The sequence below is a fragment of the Carassius gibelio genome, chromosome A16 (assembly GCF_023724105.1).
Source record: "Carassius gibelio isolate Cgi1373 ecotype wild population from Czech Republic chromosome A16, carGib1.2-hapl.c, whole genome shotgun sequence".
Taxonomy (NCBI): Eukaryota; Metazoa; Chordata; class Actinopteri; order Cypriniformes; family Cyprinidae; genus Carassius; species Carassius gibelio.
Genome location: NC_068386.1, coordinates 408,986 through 427,318, shown reverse-complemented (window position 1 = coordinate 427,318; position 18,333 = coordinate 408,986). Strand labels below are relative to the sequence as shown.

Below are 18,333 nucleotides of genomic sequence, written 5' to 3'. Positions count from 1 at the left end.
TAATGCGTTTGTGCTTTTTTTTTGCACTATTGAGAAGGCAAACGAAATAGTGCAAACTGGTGTTGTGATCAAAGGTTCACTCACGCAGGTGTTTCCTCTGAGCACTCCCGCCAAGAAAATAATGATTTCAAACGTCCCTCCGTTTGTGAAAGATGAGATGATCGTGCAGGAATTGTCACGATATGGAAAGATAGTTTCCCCCATCAAAAAAATTCCACTTGGATGTAAATCACCTTTAGTGAAACATCTCGTGTCTTTTAGGAGACAGGTGTTTATGATCCTTAAGAATGGCGAGGATGAACTTGACCTAGTTTTTAAATTTAAAGTAGAAGGCTTTGATTATGCTGTCTTCGTATCATCTGATTTAACAATCAAATGTTTTACTTGCTCGAAAATCGGCCATCTCAGTCGTAATTGCCCTGATAAATTGAACAAGAACACCGAGCAGATTGATGTAGATGTAGCGGGGAGCGCTGTTGGTGAATCCAGTGCAGAGGCGAGTCCCGCGAATACACCGCTCGGGCCGCTCGAGGGAGTGAACAGTGTGGAGACGCGCGCGTCGTGTTCCACTGTTGATGATGGAGTTATTGCGGCGGAGCCCGCGGTACCAGAGAACGCAGTGGGGTTGAGTACATTGTCTTCTGTAGACATTGTAAAGGAAAATCCGAGATTGAATGACTGTGGATTAGACATGGAAGTTGAATCAACTTTCAAAACTCCAATTAAAAGAAGAAAGAGTCGAAATGATAAAGTCAGTAAACAAGTCAAAATAGGTGATGATGTTGAATATGAAATCATAGCTTCGGACAACGATGACTCTGATTCTAGTGTTTCTGTGTGTTCAGAGTTCTCTGCTTGTTCTCAAAATGAAGCAGTAAATGTTTTGTACAAAGCTGAAGACATTAGTGCTTTTCTTAATGAAACGAAAGGGCTGAAAGGTGTGCAGATTGAGGATTATTTTCCCAATCGTGCACAATTTGTGAAGGACACTAGATATTTGATAAAAGAAGGGGCTTTCGCAGATCTCGAAGTGTACCGTTTACGGAAATTTGTAAACAAGTTAAAAAAACTAATTCCTAGAGATGAAAAGAATGCCATGGTTTAAATTCTTACAATTGTTTCTGTTGACCATGTGCTTATTTTCTGTCTTTTTCTATCTGAGTTTCTTGTTGAACTTAAATAAAACTATGAGTCAGCTAAAAATCGGAACTCTCAATTTAAATGGAGCTAGAGATGTTCATAAAAGGATGATGCTATATGAATTTATAAATCAGAAGTCTGTTGACGTCATGTTTATACAAGAAACGCATAGTGATCAAAGAAATGAGGTGGACTGGAAAAGAGAGTGGGGTGGTCAACTCTTTCTTAGTCACAAATCCTCTGTAAGTGGAGGCGTTGCAATTCTATTTTCTAAAAATATGACTCCAGTATCTTATGAATTTGCTGAAATTGAAAAAGGTCGTTTCTTAAAAGTTATTGTTAAATTTGAAAAAATTGTTATGGTTTTTTTAAATATTTATGCTCCTAATAGTGGAGTGGAAAGGGTTTTGTTTTTAAATTTAGTCAGCACTACTCTTAAAAGCCTAAATACAGACGATCTCCTCTTTTTAGGCGGAGATTTTAATTGTACAGAGAATGATAAAATAGACCGAAATCATTTAGAACCACATGTTGCATCTCAAAGAGTTGTTAAGCAACTCGTTCAAACCTTTGATCTCTGTGACGTATGGAGAAATATGTATAAAAAATCAAGGCAATACACATGGGTTCACTGTAAAGATAATTCTTTGTCTTTGGCACGTCTTGATCGGTTTTACAGCTTTAAGCACCAGTTCAATATTTTTAAATCTTGTCAAATTAATCCTGTAGGTTTTTCAGATCACAGCGCTGTTCTTTGTTCTGTATTAGTGAATTATGTGAAGTCAAGCAGTGCCTTTTGGCATTTTAATACATCTTTACTTGATGACAAACATTTTAAAGATTCTTTTACTTTTTTCTGGGATGTTTTTAAACAACAAAAGTATTTATATAGCTCTCTACATCAGTGGTGGGATTGCGGGAAAGTACAAATCAAAATTTTTTGTCAGCAATACACTCTTAATGTTACAAGAGAAATAACTCGATCAATGAAAACTTTAGAGGCTGAGATAGTTGAGTTGTACAGTTTGTCTGCATCTACAGGCAAAAAAGAACATATTGAAGCTCTGACATCAAAGAAAACTTTATTGGCAAACCTGTTGGACATTAAAGCACAGGGAGCGCTGGTTCGCTCACGTTTCCAGAATATCACACAAATGGATGCACCTTCCAAATTCTTCTTCAGTATGGAGAAAATAAATAGTCAAAGCAGAATAATTCACTCTTTGGTCTCTGATACAGGACAGGAATTAACTAAAACGTCTGAAATAAGAGAAGTCGCTGCACAGTTTTATAAAAAATTATATACAGCTGATCTGATAAATGAGAAGATTACTACTAGTAGTTTTTTTGAAGGTCTGCCAAAACTCGATGATGAGAGTAATGAAAGTTTGCAACAACCTTTGACAGAACAAGAACTTTATATAGCAATGATGGGTATGGAGAATGGGAAGTCCCCTGGGATTGATGGGTTACCCATTGAGTTCTATAAAACTTTTTGGCCCATTTTAAGAGAAGATCTCTTGGTAGTTTTTGATGAAAGCCTTATTAATGGGTTTCTTCCCCTTAGTTGTAGAAGGGCAGTTATCACTTTATTGCCCAAAAAAGGTGATCTTCAAAATATGAAAAATTGGAGGCCTGTTTCTCTCCTGTGTTCAGAGTATAAAATCCTGTCTAAAACGTTAGCTACAAGATTGAGTAAAGTAATAGGGAAGGTGATACACTACGATCAAACATATTGTGTACCAAATAGATCGATTTTTGATAATATAACTCTAATCAGAGATGTTTTAGAGGTTTCAAAGCTGCTTGGTATAAATATTGGCCTTATTTCTCTTGACCAAGAGAAGGCTTTTGATCGTGTTGAACACCTGTATTTGTGGAACACTTTACAAGCTTTTGGTTTTAATTCACGTTTTATTGATATGATTAGAGCAATGTATTGTGAAATTGAAAGTGTGATTAAAATTAATGGAAGTTTGTGTGCCCCATTTAATGTACAGAGAGGAGTTCGACAAGGTTGTGCCATGTCGGGGCTATTATATGTGCTGGCTATAGAACCACTGCTGTCGATGTTACGAAACAAGTTAAAGGGTTTAACATTGCCACAGTGTAATAATGCTTTCCATTTATCTGCATATGCTGATGACGTTATTGTTTTTATAAATGATAGTGATGATGTTGAAACGCTACAACAAATTGTTAATGATTTTAAAGATATTTCATCAGCAACTGTAAATTGGAGGAAAAGTGATGCCTTATTGATTGGAAAATGGGAAGAAGGAAATCCCATTGTACCAGGAGGCTTATTATGGAAAAAAGATGGGTTAAAGTACCTCGGTGTTTTTTTAGGTAATGACGTTTTCATGCAGAAGAACTGGGAAGGAATGGCAGATAAAGTAACTGGACGTTTAAAAAAATGGAAATGGCTGCTTCCTCAGTTGTCATTCAAAGGACGCACACTCATTATTAACAATCTTGCGGCTTCTTCCCTGTGGCATAGACTTGCATGTGTTGACCCTCCTGCTGGTCTCCTAGGAAAAATTCAAGCAGAAACAGTAAACTTTTTTTGGGACAACTTGCACTGGATTCCTCAAAGCGTGTTATTTTTGGCTAAAGAAGATGGAGGCCAAGGTCTAGTGCATTTGGCAAGTAGATGTGCTGCTTATCGTCTCCAGTTTTTGCAGAAGTTTTTTCTAGGATCTGAAAGACTGGTATGGAGGTCAGTGGCTCAATGCATTCTACGCAGAATAAGTGGACTTGGTCTGGACAATGTGTTGTTTTTAATGGACTCTAAAAAATTAGATTTCAGAGGAGTTCCTGCTTTTTATCGAAGTCTCTTCAAAATATGGAGCCTGTTTAAACCTCAATGGATGGAACCGTTAATGTCCCTGTACTGGTTGCTCGAAGAGCCCATTGTGTGTGGAGCACGTTTTGATGTATCTGGTGATGATTTACCAGGTCTAAAGAATTTGTTGTACAGAAGTAAATCTTTACAGTTGAAACACATTATAAATAATGCAGGCCCTGATTTTAAAGATGTAGAAGCAGTTTCAGCCTTTTTAAAGGTAAAGTCTGCCCGATACATTAAACGATTTTTAGATAAACTTCAGGGGGCTTTGAATGTACAAGAAAAATGTTTACTTGATGATTGCAGTAAGAAACGCATATTTCCAGATTGTGAAGATTTCTTCCCAGATATAAGTATTTTACCTGATCTATCTTCATTTAATGACATTAATCCCTTGTTGAAGAAGGAAATTGATGTGCAAATAGATTTTTTTGAAGTTAAAGGGAAAGCTTTGTACAGAAGTATTGTGAAAGTGCTGAATGTTAAATGGTTAAATAGAAACGATACTGTATGGAGAGAAACATTACAGATGACTGAAACAACAAAACCAGTGTGGAGGATTCTGTACAAACCTCCGTTACCTAAAAGAGTTGGTGACCTTCAATGGAGAATACTCCATGGGGCTATAGCAGTTAACTCTTTTGTGGCAATGTTGAACCCAAATGTAAATGAGAATTGTCCTTTTTGCAATGAAAGGGAGACAGTGTTTCATTGTTTTATGTTTTGTAGCAGACTTAGTTTTTTGTTCAGTCTTTTAGAGCTTCTTTTCAAATCTTTTGAGGTTTGTTTCACAAAGCAGGATTTTATTCTTGGTTGTATGTATACCATTAAGAAAAAATGTAAATGTCATTTGCTTAATTTTATTGTTGGCATTGCAAAGTTGGCCATTTATATAACTAGGAGAAATAAAATTGAACAGAAAGGGGAACAAGAACTTATAACCGCTTTTAAAAAAATGGTAAAATCACGACTTGTAATTGAGTTTAATTTTTATAAATTAATGAGTACATTGGATATTTTTGAAGTTGAGTGGTGCTGTGATAATGTGCTGTGTTCATTAGTTGAAAATGAACTGGTTATTTCTGAAGTGTTGATGTAAGATCTTTAATAGATTGAAAAGTATGTGATGTTGTTTTCTATGATATTTTTGTTATAAAAGGATTTTCAAAATTCAAAAAAATTCTCTCTCTCACTCTCTCACTCTCACTCTCTCTCTCTCTCTCTCTCTCTCTCTCACTCTCTCTCTCTCTCTCTCTCTCTCTCTCTCACTCTCTCTCACTCACTCTCTCACTCTCTCTCTCACTCTCTCTCTCTCCTGTCTGTCTCTCTTCAGCTCCTACTGAACACAGCAGCCAGCGCAGGAGCTCACTGCACACACACACACACACACACTCATTCTGTGGTGCTCCAGAGGGCTGCTGTTTTACAGGCCGCTTCAAACAGAACTCGTAATTACTCATAAGAGCTCACAAACCGCTCACACACACACACTCACTGCACAAGAACTCAAAACATACACACACACACACACACACAATTTGACTACAGCATTAAGAGTCACATCATAGAAGCAAGACTTTAATCTTTAAAAAGCCAAAGTAACGCGTACACACACAAACACACACTGGGTCCCTGAGCTCATGCCAGGACAGACTGAAGGACTCTCAACAACCCTGAGCAACTGAATGAGAACACACACACACACACACACACACGCACACACACCTTTGCTTTTATCATGATGAGGACTCTCCAGTACCTTCTGCTGTCTTAGTACTGTACTCTCACACAAACCTTTCTGCTTTCTACATGTGAACATTTAGTGGGTGTGGTCTGAATACAGTAAATGTGGAAAATGACATAGTGGGTGTGGTCTTAATGCAGTTGGTGGGTGTGGTCTGAAACATGTGGGTGTGGTCTTAATGCAGTGAGTAGGTGTGTTATGAAATGTGTGGATGTGGTCTTCATGTAGTTGGTGGGTGTGGCCTGAAACGTGTGGGTGTGGTCTTAATGCAGTTGGTGGGTGTGGCCTGAAATATGTGGGTGTGGTCTTAATGCTGTGAGTGAGTGTGGTCTGAAACGTGTGGTGTGGTCTCTATTCAGTGAGTGGGAGTGGTCTAAAAAAGGGTAGGGTCTTAAGACAGTGAGTGGGAGTGGTCAAAATGTAGTGAGTGGGTGTGGTCTAAAATTAGTGATAAAATAGGTCAATAGCACATTAGCTCACATCAACACATCCAAACAATCCAAAATAAAATACAGCTGCATGCTAAATTTACAGAGACAGTATGACAGACTCGTTCTGTTGTACATGTTAAGCCATGTCTCTCTCTGGGGAGGAGGTCCCGGGGTCAGTGGTCCTGAAGGGAACATCCTGTCAGATCTCTGTGTCTAAAACGTCTCCTCAGAAGTTCACATTCCATCACAGTGTTCCTACTGGCTGACTTCATTAATTACTCACAGTCACTCCAGCAGAACCGTCAGCCCTAACGACAGGCCTGTAATTAGCTTAATTAATTACAGATTAACCCACCGCTGCAGTGCTAATGCCTTCTCTCTGTCAGGGACTTGCCCTCCTCCAGACGCAGCGCTGGGAACGGCTCACCTTCACTGATCAGGAGCGCGTCTGAGGGATCATGGGAAAGAGCCGGTTCTCAGTCCTCCCACACGGACTCGTGTTGTGAGATCTTCACTCGACCACGGAGACTCCAATCCGTTCCGCCAGCAGCACAGAAAACTACCTGCTGATGTCCGTGACCCACAGTTATCAGTTAGCTAGAAACTACAGCCCTGCCAAACCCAAGAGCAGCTCACTGAGGAAAACATGAGCAAAACCTGAGGAACATGAACCGTGATCAGCTGTGACACGTGCTGCTAAACGTCACATGGACACATTTCTGAAGACAGTGTGAGATCAGATGAACACAAACAAACAAACATCTCAAGAGTCGAGCTCATCACAACTCAATCCAGAGGCCATTCAATTAAAACTCATTCCTGAATTTGATTTAGCAAAGTGGATGCAGATTTGCAATTCGAAAGAGTGAAGAAACAACTGAATGAATGAGAGAAGAAACAACTAGAAACAAAGTCTATGCCATGTGTGATATACAGAAGAGAGAATGCAGTGTGGAAGTTCTTTAATTCAGGAAATTATTATTTTCTTGCTATTCTAATTCCTTCCTGTGTGTCACTGATAATTCAGTCCATATTCATATTTCATTATTTAATTCTTCAGTTCTGATTTTTGCTAAACCCTGACCCCAACGGTCGTGTGTGACCGCAGGTTAGTTGGTCGGTCGGTCACTCCTGAGAAGCCTCTGCTGGACACTGGATGTTCAAGAGTCACTGCTCCTCGGTGGGAAATGAATCCTCTATTCTGGGAATTAGATTACACCCAGTAGCTGACAGGAAAGATCACAGTTTTCCAGCTGTGAGTCAGAGAGAGACTGAGCAAAACCTCACTACACATGAAATTATTCAGTTCATTCAAGTCAACTTGTTAGATGATTTCTGTTCCATAATCATTCATTACTGTAATCTTCTAGTTTATATCCCGTTTCAACTGTTCTACACTGTTTTCTATGTGGTTTTAATTCCCTTGCAATTCGAGATGTATTTTGTCATGCCAGTTGTGCAGAGAACATCTCTGAGACGTGCAACACATTTACACTCCACTAATTCAGCTAATGAGCCGCCGTTTAGACTCTCGTTCGCTCGCTCTGCATCTCACAAACGTTTCCTGATGCACCGATTCTTAAACGTCAGATCAAACACAATGTTTTTTCCAATGGCCTCAGCTAACAGACGAGCAAACCTCACACACGCTGGAACACAGACAGAAGGAGTTCCTGCCACTCGCTGCATCTGCACGTCCAAAAAACCAAATGATGCAACAGCTCTCTGGTTTTACGAGAGTCAAGCGAGTTTGTAAGGATCTGATGAAGAAAGAAATGCCACCCAAAAGCATCAGCGGTGCAGGTCTGAGTGTGACGTGTGTCTGCAGGCCGGAGACGAGACGCCAACACACATCAGCTCTGCCTCAATGAACAGATCAAAGCAGGCAAAGGTGAACGAGAGAGCCAAGAAACACAACGGCTAGGAGGATGAGATCTGAAGAGCTTCAGAATGACAGTGGTCCTCCTCCAGGAGAGAAAAGACCACCGGAGCTACATCACTACATACAGGCAACCTTTACGAGTCTCACTACATATCTGAACCTCGTCACTTAATCTAGTGTCTTTCATGGGGTTTTAAAGGGGTCATATGACGTTGCTTGAAAAGTTATTTTGTGTTTTTGTTATAATCAAATGTGTTTATGTGGTTTAACTTTCAAAACACATTATTTTCCACATACTGAACATGATTGTTTCTCCTCCATGCCCTGCCTTCTGAAACGCAAACATTTTTACAATTTCAATTACAACCGTTCTTTAAAGCGAGGTGTGCTCTGATTGGCCAGCTCTCCAGTGTGTTGTGATTGGCCGAATGCCTCAAGCGTGTGACGGAGATGTTGTGCCCCTCACCAAACTGTGATGTGTGTCCCGGAGCGAGACAAAACCAATGAAACCCATCACAAAAACACATACTGTCCTGGCAATACTTTATAGAAACAGACTCAGGAAACAGTCCTCGTCCGCTGTAAAATGCATTGCACACATATTTGGGATGAACTGCTCTGGAACAGTGTTGTAAATACATCATAACCACTGATTTCTAGTTGTGTGCTCTTTTGGAAAACCAAACCAAGCAGCTTTGCTTTCACAATGAAGCACACAGCGGCTCTATAACATGGCGCCGGCGGAAACAGCACGAATAAAAGCTCCGCATTATTTCTGTGTGTGAACATTTGGGCGGTGTTATGCAAATCGCATCACATGAGCCCTTTAATAAAACACACAAGTGATCAAACTGATATGAGTGAAGCTGGAGAGCAGGACAGCAGTGTTAGTTTGATGGATGGGGCACAGGCTGTGTGAGACGTTAATAGAGATCCGAGCGAACACTCACAGCGAGAGAAGCCCCACGCAGACGTCCAGCCGGAGATCAGCTTTCAGACCGGGTGTTTGAGGGGCGATCAAACACACATCAGCACGATCCACCTGCTGTCATTACTCTAACGCCTCAATCTCTCAGTTCTGCTCGCAGTCAATGCATTCATATTCTCAGCCAATCAGTTCAGACTAACATTAAAGGCCTCTTTGTTCTGCTGTTCCTGCCACTCCAAACGCAGCTCTACACCGAACATCTTCTGCATCCGCTGCGTTTGATTAAATGTAGCATTCTGAAATCCCAGAGTTCTGAGAAAGACATAAATCAAACTCTCACAGCTGCATGAGCGCCTGAGGAGAACACTGTGCCCCCGCTCCACTGCGCGCTCTTTCTATCATCATAAAGCCGACTCGCCTCGCTGTTCTCTGGGGACGAAAAGAGAGAGTCGGAGACCGAGAGAGAGACACCTGCAGCCCTCAGCTCACACTGCACACCCATAAAACACCCAACACCCCCCACTGCCCTAATCCACACGCCACCACACTCCTGCGGCCAGATGTGCACCGAGCGCAGAACACTGCTCCTGCTGCGCCTGCAGTATGCATCTTCAGCAAGCGTGCAATACTCACAGTAAAAGAAATGATCCCACAATGCAATGCACAAGCAATGTGAGCAAAGTGAAAGCACTTCTGCTCAACTGAATTAGAGATCAGAAAGCCACTGCAGAATGATTCTGATCCGTCTAGTTCTAGAGTCACAGATAGACGTGTGATTTCTCACCCAATAAAAACAAACATGAAGCTCAAAAAGGTCATGTGATGCGAGCAGCACTAACTGATTAAAATGGTAATTCTTGTCTTGTTTATGCTGTGTCATGTACTGAGAAGCAGGAACTAAATCACTGCATTCATTTATCACTCATAACGTCAGAACTGATGCCTAGAACACAAGCGAGAGCGGCACGCCGTGCAGCGAAGGGTTAATGCTCAGCGTAAAATCACTATATGTTCATAAAAGAGCTGTTTCAAAGCCGCGAGGCCGGGATCCTTTTGTGATAAATCCAACGCCTTTAATTGCCTTTAATTTATTAGTGTGTTCCAACCTCAGGCTCATTAAACAGAAACATATTGGTCTGCGTCTACGGGAGTTTAACAAGTACAGAACTCCCATTTTCTAAGTAAATTGGAATTTCTTTTTAATTCACTGGTAAACAATGGAATGGAAAGCAGATGTGGCGCAGCGAAGCCGAGGCCCATCCTAACGCCGGCTGTGAGAGCCAGAGATGCAGATGGGCCTGGGAATTATTTAAATGTCATTTCAAGGTAATTAAACGTTACAGTTTGAAGAACGCTTTGAGGTTCAAGAGCTCAGGAAAGGAGGAAAGGGAGATAAAGACGAGAGCAGGAACACTTCCAAGCACATCTGGGTCTCCAGGACCGCGGTTCTCCAGTTCAGCACGAGATTGTGAAAAAGATTAAGGAATTCATAAAATACATGTCGAACGCTTAGAAATATTACTGGGCAGATTAAAGGCGAACGCTGCTATGTGACGTTATAAAGCATCTCTTGAAGCACTGGAGAGGAACCCACAGAAACGCTCTGAACGTGATCTCTAACAGACAATCACACAAACACACCTGAGACAGAGACACTCACACACCGCTGACCAGGTACAGTCAAGAACAGACATGATCACACTCACTAACCAGTGTTTCTCCTGACCTTCAGTCACAGATAGAGGTCTGATTCCCTCCTAACAGACGAACTATGAACGAGGACAGTCCAGATGAGATTGATCTAGTGTATGACTTTCTGATATGAATGACTGTCTTCATTAATACCAGAGGAGGACCAGCTCCTCTCAGGACGACACAGCTCTGTCACCACACATAGAGTGGACTGAAGATGTTCCCTATGTAGGGTTGGGTGTAGTGATGTCTCACCGGGGCTGTGCAGGTGCTCCTGCTGCGGGAGCTGGAGGGAGATCTGCAGGAGATCAGGAGACAGGAGAGACGCCGGCTTACGGCTCCCGCTCAACCAGCGGCTCGTGTGAAGATCTGTGGTGTCAGACGGACCCTGGACCAGAGGAACCAGCTGATCCTTCTGCCCCTCACACACACCTGCACACACACACATTCATAACCCTTTCAGCTCTGTTCAACACGCTACAGGGTTAAAGGTCATGTGATTTTCAGACTGATTATTGAGCTTGATGAGATCATTACAAAGAAAGACAGATCTTGATTTTCTCAGATACACTCAATATAAGTGCAAGATCTGCTATTATAACCACAGTTAAAAATATAACTTATTATAGTTTACTATTTTAGTTTAAGTTTATTTTACTCTGTCTTTCTACATTAGACTAGAAACAGTTGAGTTTCTCTAATGCTGTACATCAGAAGTGTTTGAGAAGAAGATCTCAACGGAACTAAACCTAGAGAATGTGCCACAATAAATACACCAGACACTTGTGCAGTGTGTGAAAACAGGAGTGTGCTGTTAGGAACAAACGCTTTGTGAGTGTGTGTGTGTGTGTGTGTGTGTGTGTGTGTGTGTGTGTGTGTGTGTGTGTGTGTGCATGTGAGTGTGTGTGTGCGTGTGTGTCTCTGTGTGTGTTACGGGGCAGATGTGTGCAGCTGCTCTCACCCGGTGTTCTTGCACACACTTTCACGGCTCCCAGAGTCCCAGAAACACACAGCAGCGCCGGCCGCACACACACCTTCAGCTCCACACGCTGAACACACACCTCCAGCACAGGAGCGCTACACACCGGCTTCACACCTGCTCAAACACAGACCCGTGAATCACATCAGCATCATGTGTTTGTTCAATCAGTAATCAGATGCATGATGGGAGTTCAGTCAAAAACACATTTACATGACAAACACTCATTCATGTTTATTACATTCAAAAAATACTAATATATCTCTAGTGCTGCGTGTGTGTGTTGCTTTTGCCCTTAGGGTGTTTGATAGGGTGTGTGACCCCAGTGACCTCCAGCTGTTTGCTTGTGCACCTCTGCACCTGTGCGCTCACACACACACACACACACACACACACACACCACTAAAATCAGCAGGCACACAGAGAATTTGTGGTTGTGCACATATGAACACATCTGGAATGTGTGTGTGTGTGTGTTTATGAGGCTTCAGCATTCTGGAGAGTGTCATTTTAGCATGTGGCACATTCTGTTCCTGATGAAGAGAAGAGAAGGAGAAAGAGAAAGAGAAAGAGAAAGAGAAGAGAAGAGAAGAGAAGAGAAGAGAAGAGAAGAGAAGAGAAAAGAAGAGAAGAGAAGGAGAAGCAGAAAGAGAAGGAGGACAGAAAGAGAAGAGTTTGCTGAATGAAGGACAGCTGTAGCACACAGTGTTTGAGCGCAGCTAATGAGACATGCACACACACACACACACACACACGTGCCTGTTTCTTCATGAATGTGTCTCATATCAGACGGATTCCTCTGCTGGATGTCACGGACACACACAAGGACAACACACTCCATCAGCACAAGGACACACACGAGTGTGATGTGATCAAACAGACGCTCCTCACTGGAGTTCACTGCAGTCATTATGAAACACACACACACACACACCTCATCACTCGACAGGTACCTGGAGTTTTGTAGGCGTGGCTTATGAGGCTGTCGCTGATGCTGCTGCAGGCTCCGCCTCCCACACTCTGTGTCCAGCTGCGATACATGCTCTGCAGCAGCAGCACCTGCGCACGCGTCGCCTGCACACACACCTGCGGGAGCTCGAACACACACTCACACACCGGGACTGAAGGCTTCCTCTCCCTGACAGACACACAGAGAGACAGATCACACTCACACACTCCATCACAGTCTGTATAAACATGAAGAGCGCGTCACATCAGTCACTGTGAGACTCGGCTCCTGTCTCTTTAATAACATGAGAATGAACCTCTACGACTGGAACTGAGGAAACACTGCAGCTCACACACAGATCATTCACTTAACTCTACATTTAATCTAACAGACTTTAATGAATAGATGTTTGTTCTTCATAACATTCACAAATGTCTCCTTGTTTCTGTACTGACTGGAAACACTGATTAGTAACACAACGCTCTATGATATAAAATAAATCACTGTAAGACTCTAGAATAAAACAGAGCTCTGTAATAAAATATAAAGCTCTATAACGCTCTGTGATACGTGCAGTGTGACAGCGATTCTGTTTAATATCTCGGAGCTCAAACAATGAGAAAGCTTCACAGTGACGTCTCCAGCGGAGAGCAGAGTGTGTGTGTGTGTGTGTGGGGGGGGGGGGAGCCCAGTGCTCTCTGGGTAATGAGTCTGTGTCTGTGATCAGCTCTGACGGGGAGAAGCGCTCCTCCTCGAGCACCTCTGCAAACACTTAACCGCTCGTCTCGCAGCGCTCTCATCTTCTGGGTGGCTCGGCGGGTAACGGCTGACAGCGGCGGGAGGCTGACGCTCCGCAGAGATCGGCCTCGCAGCAGAAGCAGCAGCTGTGTGAGGGGTCAGAGGTCAGGGGCAGACAGCACCGCCGCTCAAGGCCTTCAGCAGCACTCGCCCGGGCTTTCTCTGATCTGGATCTGCGGACGTTCAGTGTGAGCTAACAGGAAACACACCAGCACATGCCCAGCAAATGTTGGCCGCACACACTGGCACGTCATGAAAGGTGGCGCGACTCGCTTCATTTCTGTGTTTTCAGGGAAAGCGATCTTAGCGACGCACCATCTGCACCTGCTTTTATTAATAAATAAACACGCTCAAACGCAGCAAACAGTGTCACTAATCAGAAACACACTCACGCTAGCTGCTGATACACATGTGACACACACACACTCACACACAGAGTCTCACACACACACACAAAGAGTTAAACACACATATACACAGAGTCTCACACACTCACAGTTAGAAAACACACACACACACACACACACACACACACATACATACACACACAGAGTTAAACACACACATACACAGAGTCTCACACACACACACACACACACACACACACACACAGAGTTAAACACACACATAAACACACACACACACACACACAGAGTTAAACACACACACACACACACAGAGTCTCACACACACACACAGAGTTAAACACACACATACACACACACACACACACACACACAGTCTCACACAGAGTTAAACACACACACACACACACACACAGAGTATCACACACACACACTCACACACACACACACACACACACACACACACAGCCATGAAACAATTAGAGAACCCCAAACGCATCAGGAGAGGGGAAGGTGTCACACCTCCACAGAAGGGTCAGACACACTCGTGTTTAATGGAACACAGCCGACGTGAGAATATAATAATGATAAACATAATCAAATAAATATAACACTATAGTAATAACAAACCGCGAGCTGCTCTGAGTCACTGCAGACACTGGATCACGAGCTGCTGGAGTCTGAATCAACACCGTTTCATTACCCATGATTCCTCACAGACCTCACAACAGCTCGTGGATCTACACGGATCAGCTCTGAGTGTGTGTGTGTGTGTGTGTGTGTCTCGTCCCGTACCCTACACTCATCTGAGCAGCAGAACACTCTGACTGATGACAAGAGCATGATGGGATGTCTGCTGTGTAGTTCAGAAAACAACAGCACAGTGTTTCATTTACACAGAACGATCTGGAGTGTGTGAGGAGCTGAGCGCAGCAGTGTGTGTGATGTGGCCTTGATCACTGCTGGCGGTCGAGCTCTGCGCTCCTCGTGTGTGTGTGTGTGTGTGTGTGTGTAACAGGTTTAGCAGAGCGCTGCTGCGTCTCATTACTGCGCCTCTCACACACACTGCAGCAGCTGCAGAAACGGCCGCTCGACCCGCCGGGCTCCGGGGAGAGCTTTAAATGAAGGGTGATCGGTACCGTGTGAGCAGCCTCACCTCCGGCCAACACCAGAACACACACACACACACACACACACACACACAGCGTTAATGGCTCTCATTCACACACTCAGACTCTCAGCTAATGACAGGATATTTATTACCCTCCACTGACACACTCATCTAAGCGCTTTACTCAAAGTGTGTGTGTGTGTGTGTGTGTGTGTGTGTGTGTCTCACCAGTATGCAGGCAACCGGAGCTGCTTCCCATAGAGAGCAGTACTGAAAGAAGGAATTATGGGAATGAGTGTCTGAAACACCCCCTCTGAGTCGATTACAGTCAGACCAGCCTGAAGCTCAAAGACCTGAGAGACACAAAGAGGATCAGCGCTGTTAGAGACCTGTTCAGGACAGACAGTGTGTGTGTGTGTGTGTGTGTGTACGCTTAAACTAAACTGAAATGTTCAAAGTGACTGATCATTTGAATATAATTTTTACATAATTAAAGAAGGTCAGCAGCTGCTCAATCACTCCTGACTCCTTCAGAATAAAGATGAATATACGCTTCTTCTGACACAAACTGTCTCATCCATTTACATTATAACACACTGACAGTATATACATGTGTGTGTGTTTGTGTGTGTGTGTGCACCTTCAGGTAGCAGTGTGTGTAGCAGTGGTGCAGGAGTGTGTCTGAGGGCTGGTTCAGGCTGCTGGCGGCACGGGTCACTTCCTGTTCATACATTGGCACTGAATGCTCGAACGTGATGCGCTCAAACTGCAGCTGAAGAGCAGGAAGAGGACGCAGCAGCTGGAACTGAGGGACAGACGTCTGCGCAGACGAGACCTAGCGGAAACACACACACAGTAGTACACACACACAGGAGACGCAGGTATATGAGGAAAGAGTGTGTGTGTGTGTCGTTTGCACCTTGTGTCCCAGTATAACAGGAAGTAAGAGGTGCAGGAGGTTGTATTCTGCAGCAGGGACAGTGACTGTGGCTCTCATCAGCGTCACACTCGTCTGACGGATGGGAATAAACTCCTCCAGCGCTGACACCTGCTCCGGCAGCACACACACACACTCCTCCACGACATCTGCCCCACACACACACACACACACACACACACACACACAGACGGAGGTTAAACAGTGTAAATGCATCTCAGAGATCTGCTGCTGTCTGTGATGTCAGTCATAATAATAATAATAAAACTCAATACTGACCACAGGAGCCTCAGTCGCTTTAATAAGAGAAACCACAAGCACGCTTCATTTTATGGGTCCCACTTTATATTAAGTTCATTAACTATGAATTTACATTTAAATTAATAAATTGGCACAAGGCACTTATTGAATCAGACTCGCAATCGAAGGGTTGTGGGTTCTAGTCTCGGGCCGGCAGGAATTGTGGGGGGGGGGGGAGTGCATGAACAGTTCTCTCTCCACCTTCAACCCCACGACTGAGGAGCCCTTGAGCAAGGCATCGAACCCCCAACTGCTCCCCGGCGCCGCAGCATTAATGATGACCACTGCTCCAGGTGTGTGTGTGTGTGTGTGTGTGTGTGTGTGTGTGTGTACCTGGCTGTGGTCTGCAGTAGGGCTGGTACTCGTGGTCCAGTGTGCATGCGGTCATCTTCAGGATGCGGTGGACAGCGCTGCTGTGGAGCTGCACATCTAACGGTCCGACCGCGATCCTCTTCACAGACGTCTCCTGCACCAGCGGCGGCTCGTCTTTACGCAGCGCAGGAAAATCCTGCTGCCCCACGCAGACTGTAAAACAGCAGCACAAAACAAGCTTTCATCACAGACACACACTCACAGACGAGCGCTGGAGTCTGGGCCGTTCCTGGGATTAGGGTCATTTGGGTGATTATGGGGCCTAAAGGAAGCAGAAGATCAGGAGCCTCGACTCACACAGTGTGAGCTGACCGCTAGAGACCCCCAGCACACACACACACACACACACACACACTCATGATACACTTACATCACCAGATGAGACAAAACACTGATAACTTGGTTCACTAGAACAAGAAATATTCAATGACTAAATATTTTAAATCACAAAAAAAATAAACAATGTAATTATATATTTAAACATTTAACTAATCTAGAGCCATAGCTTGCTTGTAAAACACTAACAGTGCAACACAAAGTGCTTCAGACTTCCTAACCCTAACTCCAGGAGTAACATCACCAGATCAGGAGCGCTGCTAAACACCAGCAGAAACAGCTCAGTATTTACTTCACACGTGCTGCATGCTTAACCATGTGAGGAAAACAAAAGATAATACTCATTTCACATATACTGCCTTTTAAACATTCAAGTACCTTTCATAAATATGGCAGTTTTCAAGGGTTTTCCAGGACTTACATTTGAAAAAGTCAAATTTAAGTACTTCAAGCATTTTAAGCCCCTTGTACAAACTATGCACACACACACACACACACACACACACACACACACAGCTGCGTGTGTAATAAAAGCAGAGCGCTGAGGGGAACGTGGGAGTCCCGTTACTGAGGATGGAGGGATGGAGGAGAGGGAGAAAGAGTTCACGAGCTGCTCAAATTCCCTCCTGATTTGTGGAGATTAAAAGTGCAGCGAGCGATGTCACTTCCTCTTCCCATTTAGGCTGGGCTGGATTAAGTCTAATATCAAACATCTGGAAGCTCGCAGCGCTGCTGAGGGACACAGGGAGGGAAATTAGCCGGATTTAAAGCATTAGAGGAGATCCGCGCCTCAGCGCTGCAGTTATTATGAGAGAGAGCGCCGCAGGTTTGAGTTTCGTTTATGTAGCGCTGGCGCTCTGATGTGGACGAGGGTCGTGGGTTCGAGTCTCCGAGGGCAGACACGCTCTGACTCACACGACATTCCTGACGGGAAGCGTCATTCAGCTTCACTGGAGGAGCGACACTCATCTGCATCGCAGAAATCAGCCTGACGGCCAGAGCTGACCATATCTGTGTTTGCTTTACGCTTAGATCGCTATCTGAGACTGACAGAGAGAGAGACACCCAACAGTCTTCTGGCCTTTTTCATTCTTCCTTCACTAAGTGGAAAACACCCAGTCTATCGGCGCTGCAGAATTACTCTCATGACACAGTCTTCATCAGCGAGAGAGAACACAAGCAAACACTGCCAGAATCCTTCACTGTCTGTGTTTCTGAAACAGGGTGACTACAGATACAAACAAGTTCAATTCAAGACTTCCTGTGATGGAAATACACATGAATATTTAATGTGTTTAATGTAAAAGAAAAACAAAATATCATCTCTGTCAAAAATGCGACTTATCTATTATGTTATACAGCGACCTTTTCATATCAGCAGACAATATTCCTCAGACGCACCGCGAGAGTTTTGGGGGTTTAAACGATTGATATTTTCATCAGTGTTCTGTCAACTTTTACATACTTAAATCTGCATGATTTTAATATTTACCCCAGGGTGTTATTTACCTTTACAAAGGC

General features: G+C 43.7%; 1 protein-coding gene across 2 annotated transcripts in view; it reads right to left on the bottom strand.

Moving 5' to 3' along the window:
- LOC128030254 (intermembrane lipid transfer protein VPS13B) overlaps positions 1–18,333 on the bottom strand; it is a 70,629-nt gene that overhangs the window by 36,883 nt on the left and 15,413 nt on the right. For both annotated transcript variants that reach the window (XM_052617720.1, XM_052617719.1), the window contains exons 13-19: positions 16,438–16,629; positions 15,787–15,953; positions 15,508–15,702; positions 15,096–15,220; positions 12,598–12,782; positions 11,627–11,761; positions 10,921–11,097 (exon numbers count right to left, since the gene is read on the bottom strand). In XM_052617720.1, the coding sequence (XP_052473680.1) occupies positions 10,921–11,097; positions 11,627–11,761; positions 12,598–12,782; positions 15,096–15,220; positions 15,508–15,702; positions 15,787–15,953; positions 16,438–16,629 (1,176 nt within the window). The remainder of the gene's footprint in view (positions 1–10,920; positions 11,098–11,626; positions 11,762–12,597; positions 12,783–15,095; positions 15,221–15,507; positions 15,703–15,786; positions 15,954–16,437; positions 16,630–18,333) is intronic.